General features: G+C 33.9%; 1 protein-coding gene across 1 annotated transcript in view; it reads right to left on the reverse strand.

Moving 5' to 3' along the window:
* Nucleotides 1-22,675, reverse strand: part of RSF1 (remodeling and spacing factor 1) — a 128,927-nt gene that overhangs the window by 55,572 nt on the left and 50,680 nt on the right. The window contains exons 2-4 of the mRNA XM_044668927.1: nucleotides 9,875-9,966; nucleotides 5,269-5,361; nucleotides 3,481-3,686 (exon numbers count right to left, since the gene is read on the reverse strand). Of these exons, the coding sequence (XP_044524862.1) occupies nucleotides 3,481-3,686; nucleotides 5,269-5,361; nucleotides 9,875-9,966 (391 nt within the window). The remainder of the gene's footprint in view (nucleotides 1-3,480; nucleotides 3,687-5,268; nucleotides 5,362-9,874; nucleotides 9,967-22,675) is intronic.

Raw genomic sequence — 22,675 nt, forward strand, 5'->3', positions numbered from 1 at the left:
AAAATGGCAAGCAGAGAGCTCTCTATGGGCACACAGCCACCCATCCCCATCCCCCTCAAAACTGTTACTAAAAAGGGGGGGGGGCACAGCTCAGTGGACTGAGAGTCAGGCCTAGAAATGGGAGGTCCTAGGTTCAAATCCAGCCTCAGACACTTCCCAACTGTGTGACCCTGGGCAAGTCACTTGACCCCCATTGCCCACCCTTACCACTCTTCCACCTCTGAGCCAATATACAGAAGTTAAGGGTTTAAAAAAAATGTAATAAAATAAAATAAAAAAGGCAGAGGGACTCAGGTGGAGCTGCTCCCCTCTCCCTCTCCATGTGCCTCATGACATTTTTTCACATCCCCCACCTCTCTGCCCAGCAGTCCAATGGGAGCACACAGTGGATAAGGTGGATGGCTCACAGGCAGCAGAGCTGGAGGGGAGAGGATTGCTCAGGCCACTCCCTTCCCCCTCTACATTCCCTGAGGACATTCCTCACTTCACCCACCCCTCTGCCTAGCAGCCCAATGGGAGCTCTTTCTTCCTTCCCTGGGGGGGGGGGGGGGGGGTTGGCACACCCAGTACTCAGTGGCGGTGGGCAGGGCACTCCTTCTCTAAAGGTTCACCATCACTGGCTTAGGAGATGACTGGGGGAAGAGGGGAGTGGTAATGTCAGTCACTGGATTGGAGGTTATGATAAAGATGAAGAGTAGGGTTTGGCAAGTGAAAATAAAGAGGTGGAAAGTCAATAGATTATGGTCTGAAAAGGGGCTTCTGGTACATCTCATTTAATTTTGAGAACTGCAAAAAAATGTCACTATGACCAAGAGTACTTTGGCACATAGTAAATACTTGATAAATACTTAGACAGACAATAAAATCAAAGGCTCAGACATCTGGAACTATGTCCTTGACAACACAACATTTAACCCTTTTTTATGAGAGAATAGAGAGATAAAGATGTTGCCAGTGTCAGAGATCCAAGTCCTCTGCCACATTCAATTTGAAAGCTGTTTAGAAATGAGAAAAATGGTTTTATTAGTGTTTTTAAGCTGCATAGAGAGACTACATTTTTGGCAGAGTGGCCTTGGTCAAGTCACTTAATCTTGGGCTTCAATAATAAGAGAATCTGTCTTTTTTGTATGTTTCCTTTTATTAAATTACAAAAGCCAAACTTTACCTTTTCTGGTGTCCTGGGGCTCCTCTGGCCATCTAGCCTATGAACCCCTTTCTCAGAATCATGTTTGTACTAACATTCATTAACTCAAGGAAATGCTAAATTTCAGTAAGAAGTTATTGGAAATAATGATGCAATTTTTCCCCTCATCCAAAATCAAAGAGTCTGTGGACCCCAGATTAAGAATCCCTGAACTAGGGGCAGGTAGGTGGTTCAATGGACAGAGAGCAAGGTCTGGAGATAGAAGGTCTTGAGTTCAAATATGGTTGACACTTCCTAGCTGTGTGACCTCTGGGCAAGTCAAAACCCTAGTTGCTATTCTGCCTTGGGACTGATACTTAGTATTGATTGGTGGGGGGAGGGAGGGAGGGGAGATCCCTATCTACAAAGAAAAAGATAGTATGTTCAATCTAAAATGAAGAATGACAGATGGATATGGTAAAATATCACAAAAATACCCTTTGTTTTATGCTACCGAGAATGGATCATTAATTATTTTTTGGCATTCAGCTACAGTCAGTTAACTCTACCAGGACACCAGATTATCATAGTCTGAAGGAAAAAGCTTTGGAAGTGACTATTTTCAGTTAATTAATGTTACAACTATTAAAAGGGGATAGCTTTTTATACTCAGGTTCACCATAAAATCACTCCCAAATAAACAGGCATGCTAAAAATTTGGTGTGTTTTTTAATCTGTTTTTTAAAAAATATTATTCTCAACTGGATAAATAACATGAACTTTTCTTGACACAAAGAACAGAAAACAGGATTGACTATATCTGACATCAATCTTTATTATGTAAAGTTTGGTAATATAAAATATACATTAGATATAGTAGTCCAAATACTGCCTTGCTTGTCTGCATGCCCTTCTGAATAGCTTTCTGCTCATCAAGTATTTTTTTGAAAAAATTTTAATTAAGAAAAATTCTCCATGGTTACATGATTCATATCATGTATTTTTTATAATGTTTCCTTGTCACTTTTTTGTTACTATTACCAAACAGCCTGGTCCCTCTACAAATCTCCCCAAATGTAAATAAATGTCCTCCATAACAATTTTAGTCAAAGAAAGGAGATATAGACATCAGTCATATTTAAGAATGAAAGTATACTTTTTCTTAAAAGCACTTAAAAATGATAACTAAAAAATTTGCTGAATTTCATGGAAGAATATACCAAGAGGTAACTAAGCTAAAGGTGCTTGCCTTTGTATAATCACTGAATTCTGAATAGTTGAGGTTCCAGTTTGGAAAATAGAGATATAAGGAGAGATTTTGGATAAAGAGTAATTTTTTTAATTAAAAAAAATTTTAATTATATTTTTATTTTGAATATTTTCCCATAGTTACATGTTTCATGTTCTTTCCCTCTCCTCTAAACCCCCTAACCCCTCTTAGCCAGCACACAATTCCACTGGGCTTTACATGTATCATTGATTAAGACCTAATTCCATATTATTGATAGTTGGACTAGAGTTATTGTTCAGTGTCTTCATTGGATAAAGATTACAATTACTATAAATAAGAAAACTAAAATATTCCCTAACTCCCTTTCCCTAGAAAAAGCCAAACAGAAGTCAGGATTTTTCAGATTCATATGTCAAATTAAGAAATGTAATTTCTGCAAAATTTCAACATAAAGAAAGAATGCTGCCAAAATGAAAGTCATACTGAAGCTTTCTTCAACACGTGGAGAAGCAATTCTTCTTAAATCTCTTCTGCCACTCTGTTAATATTTCAATGCATGTAATCTTGTTGAATTACAATTGTGTATATGTATCAGCTTCCTGGTAAGTTCCATGAAAACACAGATATGTTTTATCTTGGTAGACAGAGAGCCATAACACCTATCAGATTTGCATATAGTAGCCACTTAGTTGTTTTGTTTTGTTTTTTAAACCCTTACCTTCTGTCCTAGAATTGATACTGAGTATCAGTTACAAAGCAGAAGAGTGGCTGGGGCTAGGCAATTGGGGTTAAATGTCTTGCCCAGGGTCACACAGCTGGGAAGTGTCTGAGGCCGAATTTGAATCCAGAACCTCCTATCTCTGGGCCTGGTTCTCTATCCATTGAGTCACCTGTGACTAGTTTTTAAAAAAAAACAAATTTGAGTTGTGTACACTGAAAGGAACAAATATGGAACTTTTCTCATAAGTGTGCTCATTTGAATATTTTTATTTTTAAACCTGCAATATTTTTAAATGGAATTATAATATTTATATTTTCCTAAAAATAATTTTTGGAGGAAAAAAGCATTGTGTATTAATAAAAATTTTACTAATAAAAAGTTATTTTAAAGCAACAAAATACCTACCTGACGATACATTTCCATGAAGACCCATCTTGATCATCTTGCTCTTCTATGTACATTCTAACATTATGATCTTGGTCCAGCTGGTACCAATACATGAGACCGTCCTTATCTCGGCCAATTGGCTGGAGGCGCATGGCATCAGCATCCTCCTCATTAATAATGTTCTTAAACTTCAAATTGTCATCAAACTGGCATTCACAGAGGTACTAGAAAAAAGTTGTACATTAAATGCTTATCTCTTTTGAAGAGGCTCCATTTCACTACTTAGTTTGGCTTATGATATAAAAGTAATCATTCAAATATAATCACTTAAGGTTTATTAAGTACCTTCCCCACAAAATAATGGAAGAATTACATAACTAAGATTAGCCACATTTAAAAGAAAAGGAAATAAAGACAAGCCCATGAGCACTGAGCTAACAAGAATCACAGCTGGGCCAGACACAAGATACAATTGCAATAGTGAGATTCAAACATGTTATCTCACTTAAATGAAACAAGGGCAAAAAATTCTATATTTATTGTTATTTAAAATGGCATGTCAAACTCAGCTAATACCATATACAGCTATGTATGGCTGAATGCTTATATGGCATGATTACAAAAATTTCAACCTTCACCAAATTCAAATGAAATATATGCACAATACAAGTATAAAATCAGCATCTGAAAGACTATAAATGATCTTTTTATATACAGGTAACCTTTCAGCAGCTGTCCTTTAAAACCTAAGACATACTCAGCCTTTTAAGAAGATATTCATTCTTTAGCAGATGGTATCTTCCATTCATTCACTTAATGAAACAAAATTTGTGTCTAATTTGTAACTTCATAAAAATAGCCAACACTCTTCTTTCTGTTTTTAGTTGCAGCATACTGTTATGGGTCTGTCTGCACCCTGAACCAGTTTCCTGGTCTCGTGCTGTGGCACCACAGATTTGGTAATGTATTGGTCAGTTCAAGCTATTTAGAGAAGGTAGAGAGCCTACCCAAAAAATATATCACCAGTCTTCCTGGTTCTACTTTATGTCTACTTTGAGAATTCTATGAGAAAAAGATTGCTGCTCAGACAAATTCTGTGATTCCTGATAGTGGTCCCAAACTGGAATGTGATTCTACTATACCTTTTAGTTACTATGTGGGAACTAGAGAGTGACTTGTATTACATATCTAATATAATCTAACCTCTGAGAAGTACAATGTTTACTTATATTGCAATTTAAGAATAAGTATTTACTCTTGGGGTCTTTTGATCATTCAACCTGTTTATATATAGCTTCTAATTTCACAATCAGTTAACCTTTCCTTAACCAGTCTGTGGAAAGTGTTCTTCCTTTATTCTGCTGATTAATTCACTCTTCAGGAGTCCTACACAGGAAGGAGGTCAGGGAGAGGAAGCAACACTCCAATTTGGATTTAGACTATTAATTTTATTTAAAATACAGTGAGCCTACTCAATTAGGGGAAAACAACTATTCCAAATTACTAAATTATTATCACAAGCAATATTAACAAAGTTTTGCTATACTCATTAGCAATTCTTGAGGTTAAAGCTAATGACTAAAATCAATCTGGAAATATATTTCTATCCCTTCTATTACCATCTTTGTATTTTTGGATAATTGAAAAGGGCTGGCTTTAGAAATCCATCAATAACTGTTTAGATTAATAATTTCTTTTGTTCCCTCCAATAATATTAACTTAACTTTCATATATTTCCAAATTCAACTATAAGGGCCGTAAAATATTTTAAAACAAAGACATTACAAGAAATAATAAATTTATTACCTTTAAAAGTCCCAATTTGCATTCAACACTCATTTCAAGATAGCCCTTCTTCTCCATCTCCCACGCCCAAGTGCTATTAAACTCTTGGCACATCTGTCAAATAAATGTAACATTTAAATGCCTAAGAGCAATGTTTATAATATCCATGTCAAATTTTTAAACTGTTACTGATAATGCACATTTTTTCATTCAAGAATATTTAATAAACATGTATTAAGCACCTAATGTGACACACATTCATATTCTCGTGTTTAAAAAAATGTATAATTCAAGGGGATGAATTATAAAGTTGATTGTATCCTGAATTTTAAAAAAGCTCTACAGTTCTAAATCGGGGCCAATTTATTTATCCTGGGTACTGTGCCTCCAATGTTTCCTTCTTAAATGAATAAACATAAGCTGAGGAAAAATAATAGAAGGTAAAATTTTTGGTCAAGGGTATATTTTTTATTTTTTATTTTTTTAAACCCTTAACTTGGCTCCTTGGTGGAAGAGTGGTAAGGGTGGGCAATAGGGGTCAAGTGACTTGCCCAGGGTCACACAGCTGGGAAGTGTCTGAGGCCAGATTTGAACCTAGGACCTCCCATCTCTAGGCCTAGCTCTCAATCCACTGAGCTACCCAGCTGCCCCAAGGGTGTATTTTTTAACCTCATTCCCTGTTGCCTCTTATACATGAGATTTCATCAAAGAATTAAAAGGTCTTTGCAAAAGTTATAATCATAGAATAGATTACCGTAACTTATCTATAAAAAATTCCTTGTTGCTTCATTTATAAAAGCAAAAAGTAGAAACAATCTATATGCTCAATGATCAACAATTGCTGAATTATGGAATTTCAGTGTAATATTTTCTATAAAAACAATAACCATAAAGAATGTAAAGAAATATAGAATGAAATGAGGTGCAAAGGTTAATCAGTAGAATAAATTTGTGTACACACACACACACAAAATAGGTATTAAAAAGGCCTCAACAGCAATGAAACATTTTAATATGAGTTATTGTTTTTATTTTATTAAAATTAATTTTAAATTATTATTTATTGAGAGACTGCATGATATAGTATATAAAGAGCTAGACTTGGAGTAAAGAAAACCTAGGTAGGTTAAAAACTGGTCTCTAACATATACTAGCCATATGACCCTGAGTAAATTAATTTTGAGCCCCAAGAAACTCTTAAGAATAAGTAACAGAGCACTGTCAATTTGTGGTCAAGAGAGTTTTCTTCATTTGGAGTTTCTTACAATAATGAAACTATAGATTCAAATTTCAAAAGAATTCCATGAAATGCAAAATCCCAACAATGGGTTGTACCTGTCAGTCACTTTTTCTAATGAAATTGATATACAGCTGCACATCATTGGAACAAGTCACAAAACTCTGCCAAAGAGGATCAATAGAACTTATGCTTTCTAATCTCATATGGGCCCTCATTTCTATATGGCAATCTAATTCTTCCTTGAGTATTCTTACAGTACTCTTCTGCAACTGCTATTCCAAATCTTCTCCTCTTCTTATACAACTTGCTTTCAACATATCTGACCTGAGTCTACTCTTGGGTTCCACATTTAGGAAGAATACTACTATATAGGGAGACTATCCAGAAAGCACCTAGCACCACCTGAAGGAACTGGAGATACCGACCTAGATAAAGGAAGACTTTTGGGTGATATGATCAATCAAGAAATCAGTAAGTCAATAAGCATTTATTAAGTTATGTCCCAAACACTGTACACTAAGCACTAGGGCTACAAAATGGTAAAAGACAGTTCTTGCCTAAGAAGCAAAGCTCACAACCTTATGAGGGAGACAACATATATCATACAACCAGGGAAACATTTATGAATTCAGTTTTGGACCCTAGGCAAGCCATTTTATCTCAAATACCTAGTTCTTACTGCTCTTCTGCCTTGGAATTGATACTTATGATCAATTCTAAGACAGAAGGTGTTCAAAAAAATGTCACGGAGGTAAAAAGAGCAGCATTTGGCAATTAACTGCATCTATGAGGTGAGGAATAGTGAGCTGAGGATAATGTCAAGGTTTTAAACATGGAAGATTGAAGAATGGTGGTACCTTTGGCAGAGATCCAGAAGTGTGGAGTGCTCTCTCCATTCTCATTTCCACTTCTTTGAGTTCTATTTTCTTTCAACTCAGCTTAAGTGCCACCTTCTATTTGCTGCTCCCCATAGATGGCATGGTTCTACATGTGTTTCTACATAGGCTGTTTCTCCTGCCTAGCTACTTTTACCTATGCATTCCCCCTCCCCCCGCCCCAATCTTTGCTTATTGGAACCCTGAGGTCAAACTGGATCTAAATTAAGCCACTTCCTTCAAGAGGTCTTGTCTGACTCCCCCAGTTCACTTTGTATTGAGTTTTTGTATAACCTATATTAAGTTATGTGTGAACATGTTAAATCTCCAGTAGAATGTGGGCTCTTGGAGCATAGAGATTGCTATTAACCCTAGGATCTATGACAATGCCTGACATAGAGAACATTTAACAAATGATTTCTTTGAACAGAAAGAGTTGTCTATATCCTTGGGATAGATGAAACAAAAATCCCAAAGGTTTAAACTGCTACCCCTAAACTATAATGTCATCACTGTTCTACAGATATCAGGTAAAACATTTTTATGAAAATTTTCCATATTTATACATCATAATACTTATCAATTTATAAAAGTTCTAAAAGGGAGGAAAGGAAATGCATATAAAACTAAAAGAAGACAATTTAAATGACTAAGCAGAAAAATAATTTTAAGAAAAATATGATTAGTGTCTTGGAATCCTAAATTAGAACTCTTCAAAATTAATTAATGTATTTGTCAATAGCAATGAAAAATAAATCTCTGGTTTCATTTATTGCCATGTTTGAATAGGACTTAAAAAATCCTGAAGTATGAATAATTTTACATAAATTCCCAAGTTCATATAAATGTTATTGGTCACTGAAAAAGTTGAAAAGGAATACCAAGTAATCTAATTCAAATCCATCCTTTTACAGAAGAAATGGAGTTCCAGAGAAGTTAAAGGAAATGCTTCCTGAGCTCAAGCTAGAAAACCTAGACCACGCCTATCCACACTCGGCCATATAGTCAAGTGCTCTACAACAGACATATACTAGTGAAAATAAAAATGATTATTCCTGAGAACAAAATATTACCTCATATTTAAACAGTTATTCACTTTACACAGTGCATTCCTCATTGTGTATCGATCATATCTGTATCATTCCCATTTTACTGATGAAGAAAGCAAGAATCTCTCTCCAGAGATAGTCTGTGTACTGTTCTTAGTTGCAACACTAATTATTGCTTTATAACATCTATTCTGTGAGTTATAAAACCAAACTTTAACAAAATTTGTCAAAATAATACTAACACTAGAAAGTTTATTTAAAGTCAGGTTCCTAAAATCTCAACATCTCCATTTTTCATCATTAGCAGCTACTATGTCAGGCAGAATGGCAATTTTAAAGGTACTAGAAGACATAATTAATCTGTCATTTTAAATCTTTCACATTACAATACATTTCAGACTGTCCAAAACCAATAAGGCAATTTTATCTATTTATAAAACTGGATAGAATTCTCCTGGCACCAGATTTTTTTTTGTTTAAAACATATTTCAAGAACATTTTATGTAAATAGGAAAAAAAATTTAAAAGGACTTAATGATTTTAAACTGAAACAATATTCTCTTAAGATATATAATCTTAGGTCAAATCAGCCAGCACCAAAAGAATGAAGACTTTTTTTTAAAAACTATAATTTTTGTCTATTAGTGGTTATAAGCCTTTCTTTTCATGGATCAGAAAGCTGCTTTTAATAAAATCAGTGAATACCAATTAATTACAAAAAAGTAGCAGGAAGGTTAAAAATATTCTTGGGGAATTGAACAGCTACATAGCATCCTGGCCTGTCCAAGTGGATTTAAACTAGAACAAACCAATAAATGTGCCTTGCAGGTACAGATAATGTTGCAATCAGATTTTTTATAAAAGGGGGGTGGAGGAGAGGTAGCTTCCAAGGCTTCTATAATCCTTAAGGTTAACTTTGGAAAGTATTTAGGTTGAGAAGTTAATTTAAAACCATCCTGGAAGGTAAAGATAAAATTTAAACTGATTCTTTAATTTAATCACTCTGAAAAAGATCCCTTCTGACTAGGAGCCTGCTGGAACTCCATTTCCCCAAACTATTTGCCTATATACACTCTGAAATATGGTTGACTTGGGGGATGATATACAGGGTTTTACAGAACTGATTTTATGAAGATTGAGACAAATACATTGTTTACTTTTTGAGGCACTTTCAGTTAAAAGAATCAACTATGTATTCAGCATTCTCTGGCATCTAGAGTTGTTACTACATAGTTCCTATTGTTTAGTAAAAGCAGAAATCAACTCTGACAAAAACTGAGTATCTACTTATGGATACCAAACAACAATTTTGGTATATACTCACATACTTTATATGTATATAATTGTTTTATTACTTTGAGCAAGACTAGCTTTCCAAATTTTTCTTTTATGTGAAATAAAGTTATGAAGTTTAGGTTGAGAAAGGCAGCAGCTCATTAATAGATAACTTTAAAAACATTTACCTTGATCAAATATTTTTCCCATCTGTCTGCAGTTACAGATTTACCAATCTTCCTCATCAGTTTCAAGTGGAGCTCCACCAATTCTTTAGGTACTTTGAGAGGAAAGAAAATACATAAAAAAGATTAGCTTACATTAATTACTTTGTATATAATTGAGATTAAACAAGACATTTGGAAACAATTTCCTCAAAAACAGAGAAATGTTTAACAAAATATACTATGATTTAAATACTTTAATTTACATGAGTTACAAAATGAGTCACCTCTTTACCTCTCTTATGCATTTCAAATAAGTTTTATCAATCTAGAATCATAGTCTAGTCAGGTGCCACATTACATCAGAAAGTTCAAGAAAAGCTGGTCTAAATAAGGAAATACTTCTATAGTCTGTCTCGTCAAACAGTACCCTATCTATCACTGGAAGTGTTTAAAAGGAGGTTGTTTTAGACAACCACCTGTCAGGAATGTTATAGAAAGAATTTGTACTTTGGAGAATGGTAGAAGATGATAACTTTTGTAGTAAGTATCAAAAAATGGAACATATAAAAGCATTAAGAAAACTATAAAATATTACATATATATAGGACAGTATCATTTCTATTACCATTCTCCTCATGATACAAACTAGGAGCTTTAGGTTGGACTGACTCCTTTTTTCCCCTTGTCTCCACATTCAAGTTCATTGTCCTATCAAACTTTTGTTCTTAATGCCTTTCTTAGCATGTGATGCAAATATAAAAAAGACGAGTCCTGACCTCTACTGGCTTACATTCTAAATATGGATGACAACATGCCAAAGGAAGCTTGAAAAGGTAGGGAGTCATAAGGGAGAGTGGTTGGGAAGTGGTATGAAGGTTTGCTTCCAAAACAAGAGAAATTTAAAAATTTCCTAACCAAGCCTTGAATCTTATGGGTAGAGTCCTGTAATCAATTTAGCTCAGGTCCTTATTTCTTCAAGATAAAACTATTAGAAAAGACTCCTAATTAATCATCTTGCCTCTTCTAATCCATCCTGCAGATGAAGGCTGCTCAAAATCCTTCTAATATCTGCATTTATCATATTATTCCTCTAATTCCTAATTCCCTGCTTTGAAAACTTCCAATTGCCTCCCAATGTCTACCAAATTGATAGAACATTTTTAGCATCTTTTTAAATAATTCCTTCTAAAATCTTACAAATAATACTATCTGAGCTTTGAATAACTTGACTTTTGGGGCTATTTATCATTGCTCTCATATGTTCTTGCCAAGTAGGTCTCTTTTATGATACTCTGAACACCTCTAGTCCCCTTTCATTCATAAATATTTCCATTATTGTGTCTTGTCTCCTCTCTGAATCCCACCTACCCTTCAAAGGCTAGTTCAGCTTCCATTTTCTCCACAAAGGCTTTTCTTTTTCTGGAAACCTCCTCTCTGAATATTAATAATGGCCAATGCTTGAGGGTTTTTTCGATTTACAAAGTCATTTATACAATCTCATTTGTTTCTCACATTTACCTTGTGAGGCACAAATTACAGTAATTATTATTCTCATTTTACATCTTAAGAGGTAAAACAGTTTAAAGCTCATGGTTATACAATTAGTGTTAAAGCAGAATTTGAATCCAGGGCTTCTTAAGACCAAAATTATACCACACTGTCATACACATTATGAGCTGTTCTTCCTCTGAACTATAATAACACTTATTATCTGTACTACTTTATAAGCACTGGTCATTTACAGACTAACAATGATAGAACTATGGCAACATGGTACAAATGGCTCTCTTTGATGTCAGGAAGACAGGATTCAGGGGCGGCTAGGTAATTCAGTGAACAGAGAGCCAGGCCTGGAATGAGAAAACATGGATTCAAATCTAACCTCAGACACCTCCTAGGTATGTGACCATGGGCAAATTACTTAATCCCAATTGCCTAATTCTTACTTAGCACTGAATCTAAGAAATCAGAGTTAAAAAATAAAAAATAAATTTGAGAAAACAAAATTTACAAACATAAAGTCACTTTGTAAAGTTTAAGAATACAAAATGGATTCAAAATTATTTGTTTCCAAAAAGCTATCATGTTTGAAAACTTTAATATAACAATATAGTTTATTCAAAGTCATATAAAATCTCTTAACCTCTTTGCACCTTATTTTTTCTTCATGTGTAAAATGAAGAATTTGGACTAAATACTTTCAATAGTCCCTTCCAACTCTAGATCCTATGATTCTAATGGTAACATTTACTAACTGAATTTACTTTTAAGTGTTTCTAATTTTTGTTGCAAATACCTTAAAAATCTGGCATCTTTTAACCAATGTATAAACAGGAGATGCCCCCCACCAAAAAAAAAATTGTTTTCTAGATTTTGATCGATTGTGGAGTCAAGGAGATTCAGAAAACAAATCATTTTTGGAAATTATTGGAGGTTAGAAAACAAACAAAATGCACTGAATATAACTTTTGACCTACAGATCTTTCTATTTTCTTTTTTGAGCTGCCATTATCAGCCTTTCTGGTTCTTGAGGCTGAAGCTCTCTTCATCTTTTAAAAATTATCTTCTTCACTTTTAGATGACCAAAGGTCTGCCTAGATTGAATCACCCTTTTCTTACCTTTCATAAGATTTTTTCCTTGATTTGATATAAATATTTCTGAATGCCAGTTTATGGCAAAGGCTAGAGAAGATGGAAGTATAAATAGCAAATGAGAAGCAGTGAAATCAAAGTTGTGTCACAGAAAGTTCTTGCCAATCATGTTGTTGGGAGGAAATTTATAGATATCCTAGAATCCCTCTGTATTCTTGAGAAACTACCTGAATTGTTCTTACTCTGCTCCCCTGAAAAGCTATTTTTCTATAGTAAAATTTAAATGTGCTGCAGATTTTGTAATCCATTCAAATCAACAGATATGCTCTTATCACTTAAATGAATTCTGGATCTTAAGTTCTATCTATTAAACTGCTTTTTAACTGATTCAATGCAATGCTGTAGAGGCTAGTCCATCAAGATCTTTTTTTTTTCCTTTTTACTACTTTTAAGTGTCACTTGGTTATTCTTCCTAGCTTTATGGCAGCTAGTTTGCCCAGTGGATGGGGCATGAAGTCTGGAGTTAGGAAGAACTATACTAGTGCCAAGCTCATCACATTCCTTTAGCTATCAGTCTAGTAGTTGTGTATAAAAAGAAACTATAGCAAGATCTATCATTACTGATTCTGTGCTTTCTATAATCACCACAATCTTTTCTAGATGTTCTCTAGCCATCTCAATCTGCCAAGAATTCAAACCAAGCTCACTGCCATATAAAGCTTGAAGAGGCCATTCCCTTCCCGTTTTGTTTTTTAAACCCTTACTTTCCATTTTGGAATCAATACTGTATGTTGGTTCCAAGGCACAAGAATGGTATGGGTTAGGCAATAGGGGTTAAATGATTAGTCCAGAGGTACATAGCTAGGAAGTGTCTGAAGTCAAATTTAAACCTAGGACTTCCTATGTCTCTCTAGGCCTGGCTCTCTATCCACTGAGTTACCTAGCTTCCCCCCACCTGTTTGGTTTTAAGTGAGATGGCAACAGCATAAGACAATGCAAAGAACACTGGATTTATAGTATATTTTAAAAATGAGGAGCATGCTCCAAATCTTGTTTCCACTTCATAGTACCTTGGACAGGTCATTTAACCAAGGGCCTAAGTTAAATGAAGGCCAGGATCAAATGGCCTCCATGCTCTCTTCTAACTCTAAATTTATTTTATTCTCCAGTCCTAAAATTTCTCTTCTACTCCCATAAAATTGCCAAGATCATTGCTGGTGGTTCAATAATCAAATCTGTTAATTCTTTCAGTACTTAAGGACATAGAACTTATTTGAATCTGATAAATTATAAGGGAAGCTAGAAGTCCCAAAAGCTTAGCTTTACCATGAAGTTCTAATCCAGGAAATGAGGCTGGAAGAATGTATATATTTTTAAAAATCTAAAATGAATATCTACATCACTCTTGTTTAGACAGCTCCCTATTGTTCCTGCTAAAGAAATCCTTATCTCTCCTATGAAGTGCTTTCCCAAGCATTAGGCAATGTACTTTGGGGATACAAAGATTTAAAAGGAGAGTTCCTACCTTCAAGAAGCTTACATTTTAATAGAAGATTAAATCATTACTGGGAAGAGGTAATCAGGAGAGAGTTGGGAAGAGGGGGGAGGGGTCAGGGATAGGGACAAAGTCAGGGAAGGCATAGGGATGGAAAAGATTCTCCTTTTCTCACGAGGCAGCAATCTGAACTTCTCCATCAAATCCCATAAAACTCATAATCCTGGAAGATAACTTCACCCTGAAGTACTTTGGCTGGCCTGCCCTGCAAGGCATCTCTCTTGGATTTGCTGGCTTTTTCCAGAACCTCCAATGACCAACCATTTCTTAATTTCTCACCAGGCTGTAAACTAGATTCCTCCATCATGTTCCAGTCCCAACCTTCTTTCTTCTTCCTCCTCAAATTTTTATGTTCTTTCTATGTGTTGACTTCCCTTATTAAAATATAAGCTCCTTCAGGATGGGAACTATCCTTTTTGTGTACATTTGGATTTGAAGTGCCTGGCTCATAATAAGTGCTTATACATTCTTGTGTTAACTGACTCAGTGAAATGGCCTGGGTTGATGGCTGGATGCCATGTGAAGCTGAGCCATGTTCTAGTGCTTAGGGTCAGCCAGTAGATATAAGTGAACTAAGTAGATCAGTTTACTAGTTTTAGTTTGTGTGCGTATACATACATTTGTATACATTACTTTGCTAAATTGGATATTAAACCTTTTTCAGTGTTTTGCTATAAAGGTTTTTCCCAGTCAATTGCTTCTCTTCTTATCCTAACTGTTGATTCTATTTATGTAAAATCTTCTCAATTTCACGTAGTTGAAGTTACTTATTTAATGTTTTGTCCTTGCTATTCTTTGTTTAGCTAAGAGTTTGCTTTCTACCAAAAGCTGTGAAAGGTAATAGATGTGGTTTTCTTCTAATTTTTTTATTGTAATCTTTAATATTAAGAAGGTATGTAAAGATGGAATAGGAAGGTGTGTGTGTGGGGGTTATGTAATGATAGATTCTGACAAAATTGAAGCTGTGAACTCGTCAAATCACTTAGGAAAGCAATTTGGAAATTTGTGAATTGAATAAAATGACCATACCCATTGATCCAAAAATTCCACTGAAAGAAAGACATACAGTCAAGCGGGTCAAAGTGAGAAAGTCATCATATACAGTAAAATATTCATGATAGTATTTTTTAAATAGCAAAGAACTGGAAGTATGTACAGAGAGGAAGGGCTAAAAAAATGGTACATGAACACATTAAGAAAAGAATATGGAGAAGTATGAGGGAAAGTACATTAACAGATGCTAAATGAAATAAGCAGAACCAAGAAAACAATATATAACTACAATACTGTAAATGTAAAAACCAACAATAATATAAAATCTGAACACTATAATTATAATGAATAAACTTGATTCTGAAGAAGATATGATAATGCTTATTGTTCACTTTATTTTTGCAAGGATGGAGGGCTATAGGCATAATGTTTCATTTTGCTAAACTTTTTCTGTTTCTGTTTTTTTTTTAATTCCATGGTAAAAGGGCTGGCTCTCTCAGTATGGAAATGAAGTTGATATAAAACAATCCCTAAAAGTATCAAATCAATTTTTTTAAAAAAGAAGTTATTTGCTATTATATATAAGCTATACCTGGACTTCCTCAAGATAGAGGATGTGTAGAAATAGAACAGTTTGGTAGTCTTATAACTACTCAAAAGATATGAAAAAATAGCATCAATAATCTAGAAAATGATGAAGAAATGAAAAATGATACAAAAATGCATTTTATTAAACAAGCTCAACACAAGGAAAAAGCTAGAAATCTGTGGGGGCATGAGAAAGGGTCTAGAAAGAAAAGCCTAGTCAGGAAATGTGGTTCATGTAAACCTTTTTGATGGAAGTGTAACACTGGAACCAAGACAAGCCTGCACAATGAAACTGAGTACGGAGAACAGGGAGATAGTATCAAAAGCATGGATCTAACAAATTATTCCTGGAGCCTATAAGTTATGTAGCTCCAGCCCAGAACCAGGACTCACAAACCTATCTATAGAGCTGAAATGTGGAGGGTAACAAGCACCCAAAATCAAGAACACCCCATCTCAGACCTACATCTGAAGACATTTCTAAAACACAGTCTTATAAAAATTGTCTAGGACTTACCTAGACAATAGAAACAGACCAAACAGGTCCCACCATTTCTTAACAGAATTACACAGAACCTAGCCCTGACAAAAAGTACTAAATAAAGAGGCAAGGCTAGAGAAATGAGTTAACAGAGAAAACAATGGCAAAAATATTATGGAGCCAGAGAAGTTGAAGACAAACCCAGGAATTTACATGACTGCAAGGAAACCTACAAACTACTGGACTTCCAAGGAAAAATGAAGCAAGCATTACAGTCTTCTTGAAAATTAGGCTGGAATGAGAAATGACTCCATGAGATGAAGAAGAGAAAGCAAGGGTAAAAATCTTTGATTTGGGACTACTCCAAGTAGAAGAGAAGAGCAGTAAAATATTAGCAGGCTGTTATCAAATGTAGATAATTAATATAATGCAATCCATTTAAATACTCTTTTCTTCTATGTAAAGAATAAAAGAAAAAACAAAAACCCCATAAGACAATAGAAGGAAATATGTAATTAACAATCATAATTGTAAAGGGAAAAAAAGATGAACTCACCAATAAAATGAAAGAGGATAGCAGAACGGTTTAGAAAGAAGAATCCAACATTATGTTGTTTATAAGAAACTTGATACAAGAGAATTTAAAAACAAGATTATAATAAGGCCCTAGAGCAAAAACTGCTTAACCAAAAGGGCCTCAGTTCCTCATCTGTAAAATGACCTGCGGAAGGAAAAGACAAACCACTCCACTGTCTTAGTGAGTAAAAAAAACCCAAACAACCCAAATAGGGTTACAAAGAGTTGAACATGACTGAACAACAAATGTATTAATATCAATACTTAAACTATATGGATCAAATGAGACAGTAAAAATATTAAAAAGGGAAGGAAATATTATACCTCTAACAACTATGTGTAGATGTATTCTTAACAAAACAAAAGATAGAGCCAATTACAAAAGATAAAAACAAAACAGTCAAACATTTATTTAAATTCAATTTTATGATTCTGAAAAGCTTCTGCCCAAACAAAATTAATGCACCTAGTATAAAAAGGAAAATATTCAAATGGGAAAAAAATCTTTTTATCAACTTTGTTGTGTTTGGCACCTAGGATACATAAATAGAAATATAAAATGAAAACTCATTCACCAAAGAATATGAACAAATAGTGTCCAAAAAATGAAAACTTATTAACAACCAATTTGCACCAAAACAATACTGAGGAATAACCTTACACCTTAGAAATTAGCAAGACTGATACAATATGAGAATAGTCAATGTTGGAGGTTTCATGGGAAGATAGGCATCCTGGTACACCATGAATGGACTTGTGATCTATGCAAATAAAGTGGCTGAAATGTCACTATATTTTTACTGATAGGTTCTATTTCTGGGCTTATGTACCAAGGAGGCTATTGATAAGAATAAAGTCCCATATACACCAAAATATTTATAAAAGTACTTTTTGTGATAGCAAAGAATTGGAAACCAAAGAGATGTTCATGAACTTGGGAATGGCTAAACAAATTGTGGTTCATAAATTTAATGGGATGTTGTTATGTAAGAAATGATTACTGTAACAAATGCAGAAGCATAGAAATATAAATATCTACAGGAAATGATGCAGAGTGAAGCAGACAAGAAAACAATATATACATTGATAACAAAATAGAAATAACCACATACAAAACCACCAAAAGCATAGTTCAGTTCTGCTATAATTTGACACATCTTCCTAAAAAGCACTGTGCTATGCAAAACTACAACAGAAACCATGAGGAAAATGATTTAAGGGCACAGTTTTAAATACTCAGTGGCACATTAAAAAATATAAGAATCTAATAAAAAAAAAAGTAGTACAGTTCTATACATGTTAAATAGCCAAGAAATACATAATTACTACAATAAATAGTGGCAGCGTTTGTGGCCTGCAGCTGCTGTTTCTCCTGCTCTCCCAGTTCCCACTTCTCATGAGCTGAGCTGGCAAATCTGGAGCAAGTTGGGAAGACTATCTCTCTAGCCTCAAAGGACCTCAGCCATGGGGAGATGTAAAAGGAGAGAAGGGATAAAGAAGGGAGTGGAAAGTATGGATAATTTCTCCTTTTCCCAGAAAATATACAATAACTGGAACTTTACCTTGACAAAGATTTGAAGTTTGCTTGTAGAAGTGGGTTGTAAATGTGAATTTCTTGTGAAATGGTGACATTTTCTAATGGAACAGATCATGTAGAAGCCAAATCAAAATCAGAGTTATCCTAAAAATGTTCCTTGATATATCAATTTCATGTGCTTTCAAAATATGCATTATAGCAGACTGTAACTTTTTAAAATTATAAAGAAGAGGTATGGCTCAAAAGAAGAGCAATGAGAGAAGATATTTAAACCCTACACTTCCATAGATGGAAGTCCATAAGTGCTGTATACATTGCACCAATTTTCAGACTTTTTCTCACATACTGATCATTTATGCTGGCTTTATTATCCTTAAAAAATACTATTCATTATATGGGATAACTCTCTGGAAGGGAAAGGGGAAAGAATACTAAGGAAACCTACAAAGATATTTAAGGAGGAAAAAAAAAATCAATGAAAATTTATTTCCTAAAAACTTCAAGAATTTGATTGGAGATAAAATAACTTGTTCCTAAAGAATTAGAGTCAAAGAACAAATAAATATGGACAATTTAATTAAACATCAAACTAGAAAGTCTGAAAATCAAAAAAGATATGAACAAAATTAAAGAAAAAAATGAATTTATAAATAAGATGAGAAGCTCTGAAAAAATAAAAAAGATAAACCACCTGATTTTTTTCAAATGAGAAAAAATTGCAAGTATGAAAAATCAAGAAGAAATCACAAAATGGGTAAGTATTTTTTAAAAATAGTAAAGTTTCCCATATTATATACCATAAAAACCATCTATAAAAAATGTAGAATACCTAGATTAACAAAATAAGAAAGACAATTTAAATAATCATACCCTAGAAAAAGAAATTGAACAAATCATAAATGAACTCCCTAAAGAAAAAAATCCAAGACCACAAGGATTTTTTGGTGAACTCTATTAAAATTAAAAGAAAATCCTATTATTACTATTTTCAAAATGAGGAAAAAGAATACTACCAAATTCTTTCTATAATACAAATATGGTCTTAATACCTAAACAAATAAAAGAAGGAAAACTATAGACCAATATCCTTACTGGATACTGACACAAAATTTTCAAATAAAATACTAGTAAAGAGTCTGTAGCAACATATCAGAAAGATTCTATGATCAGGGAGTATTCCCACTAAGAATGCTAGGTTGGTTCAATTATTAGAATGTAAGCTCCTTTTGAGTATGAATCATTTCTTTCTTCACACTTTTATCCCCAGTAGGTCAGTGGCTGGCGGAATGTAGGTTTCAATAAATACTTGTTGAATGAGTTAATATTAAGAAAGTGATAAACATAATAAAACTATATAGCAAAAACAAGCAAAATCAAATTATTAAATCAAGAGACGCAGAAAAGGCCTTTGACAAAACATAACACTCAACTCTGGCCAAAAAAAAACTAAACTAAAACCCATTGGAATAAAGAGTTCTTTCCTAAATATGGTAAATAGTATCTATATAAAATCAAGAGCCATAATTTTATGCAATAAAGAAAAATAAGTGGTTCTTCCATTAAAGCCAAAGGTAAAGTGAGGATGTCTATTATTACTGCTATTTGACAAGGTACAAAATAAATCTATATAAATCATCAGCCTTTCTATTTATCATCAACAAAATTCATCAGGAAGATAAATTATTATATTCAAAATAACAATAAAATGTATGAAATATGAGTCCACCTACTAAGATATCCAGAGGAATTACATGAATAAATTACAAAACAATCTTTACAGAAATAAAGTGAGACATAAGTAGAAAGATTAACTGCTCATGGTTGGGTGTCAACATAATGAAATGACCATATTACCAAAATTACCTTTATTATTCGGGTTCATACCAATAAAACTAACAAAAGACTACTTTTGAGAGCAAGAAAAATAATGACAAAATTCAAATGAAAGAACAAAAGGTCAAGAACCTCTGGGGAAATAATAAAAAAAGGGCAGAAGGGAACCTAACAACCAGATCTCAAACTGTATCATAAGCAGTAATCAACAAAACTATTTAGTAATAGCTAAAAAATAGGAAAGTTGATCAGTAGAAGAGTAGGCACATAACATACAGAAGCAAATGAACATAGTAACATAGTGTTTGAAAAACCCAAAGACCCCAACTATGGGGGTAAGGACTCACCATTTGACTAAAACTGCTGGGAAAACTGGAAAGCAGTCTGGCAGAAATTAGGTTTAGACCAACATCTCACACCATATACCACAATATGCTCCAAATGGATACATGACCTAGATATAAAAGCTCACATCATAAACAAATCAGAGGAGCAGGGAAGATAATACCTTTCAAAACTATGGATAGGGTAGGGGTAAGATTGTCCATGAAAAAACAAGAGATAGAATGAAAAAAAAAAAGACAATCTTGATTACATAAAATTTAAAACTTTTCACACAAACAAAATCAAAGAGGTTAAAATCAGGAGGGAAACAGTTAACTAGAAAGAGAAAAAAGAACAACTTTGCAGCAAGTATCTGACAAAGGACTGATAGTCAAGATAAACTGATTACAATACACAAGAATAGCAGTTATTCCCCAATAAATTAATGGACATAATGTCAAACATCAGTTCTCAAAGAAATCTATGCTATTAAAAGACATGAAAAAATGTTTCATATTATTAATTATAGAAATCTATATTAAAACAATTTTTAGATTCTAACTCATATCTCTCAGATTGGAGGCAAGGAAATTATAATTGTATGAGGCTGTGGGAAAACAGAAACACTAATATAGAGATCTACATGATTAATGTGGCTATTATGCTATGCAAAAAAATTTACAGTAGCACCTTTTGCAAAGAACTGTTTGCTATAGGAAACTACAAAGAGGGTGCCCACCAAAAAAAGAATTGGTTGAATAAATTATAGCCTAAGAATGTAATATTATTTTGCCATAAGAAATTACTAAATAGTTTCAAAATGCTTGGGAAAACTTGCATAATCAAGAAAACAGTTTATATAGTGTAAAGTTTATATAGAAATAACATTGTAAAGTAAAATGACTTTGAAAGGCTTAAGAACTCTGATAAATGCAATGACTAATCACAACTACAAAGGACCTATGATGAAACATGCTAACCATCTTCTAAAAAAATTGGTAGACTCAAGATACAGAATGAGACATACATTGAGAGGGGCATGTTGAACATGTAGGAATCTTTTATTTGTTTAAACTTATTTGGATTATGTCTTTCTTTTTTTATTTGGTGAGGATGCTAGCATGTGTTGCCAAAAAAAGGAAAAGAAAATAAGGTCACTGAAGCATTTTAAAAATGTGCATAAGAACAGAAATTCAGAATAAACAAGCATGATAGCCTGAAAGTAAAGTGTTGAATTTATTATACACTTTCATCTATGTCTCTTGACTTCCCCAGACTTCCTTCAGGTTCCAAGTAAAATCCTATCTTCTACAAGTCTTTCTTGATACTCCTTAATATTAGTACTTTCCCTGTATTATTTCCAATTTATCCTATATAGAACCTGTTTCTACACTGTTGTTGCATGCTGTAAACTCTTTGAAAGTAGGGATTGTTTTTCGCCTTTGTAACCCCAATACTTGTCACAATTCCTGACACATAGTGAGTACTTAATAAATACTTGTTGACTATCTGTTGACTGAAACACTAAGCTATATAGAACAGAGACCTGTGGTTTCATGTATAATCCTCTTTTTGTCCTACTTGTATATAGAAATGTTTTATAGTCATTAAATTCAGAATATAAACAAATGCTTTAAAATATATAGCTCAAACAGATGAACAGATAATTGAAGTTTCTCACACGCTATTCTCTCAGGCCTCCAAATTGATCCTCACCCAACTGGTTTCCACTATGTCCTCCTACACTCTTATTCCTGAATTTTTTCACATTCATTTCCTCATAATAGCATCACTCTACCTGTACCACTCCCACCCCCAGGCCTATCTTATTCCTTTTGACTAAGATATATGCTTTCAGAGCCACTTTCTAAACAAGAGTCTCACTGCATTATGTTTCAGTGATGCTTATTGCAGTCAAAGTTGACTCCTTGCAGAAACGGATTCATCTCTCTAGGTCCCAGTATTTTGTACATTTGTGTACAGAGATGAGGCCATTGATTCTATTCCTCTCCCAGCTGTGCTTCTAAGTTTTCTGATTTCAGTATTATCCCTTATTTGCTGTATCACCCTGGAACATTCATCAACCCCTGAGGCCTGCTCAACTTGAAACTTCTGTCTATTATGCTTGCCACCTTCTCTCATTAATGGATTCTTCCTGGAACCTCTATTTTGAGGAAAGGATTGGGGCAGCCTTGTTCCCCTCCCGGATATGCTTCTGACTTTTCAGACTTCAATATTATACACCCAATACCAGATACCAATACCTCCCCCCATTCTATTTGATTTCCTCCTGAGATTCTAAACTCAAGGGAAGGGACTTTCTTTTTCCTTGTATGATCAATC

Source organism: Gracilinanus agilis, chromosome 3 (assembly GCF_016433145.1).
Source record: "Gracilinanus agilis isolate LMUSP501 chromosome 3, AgileGrace, whole genome shotgun sequence".
In the NCBI taxonomy this organism is placed as follows: Eukaryota; Metazoa; Chordata; class Mammalia; order Didelphimorphia; family Didelphidae; genus Gracilinanus; species Gracilinanus agilis.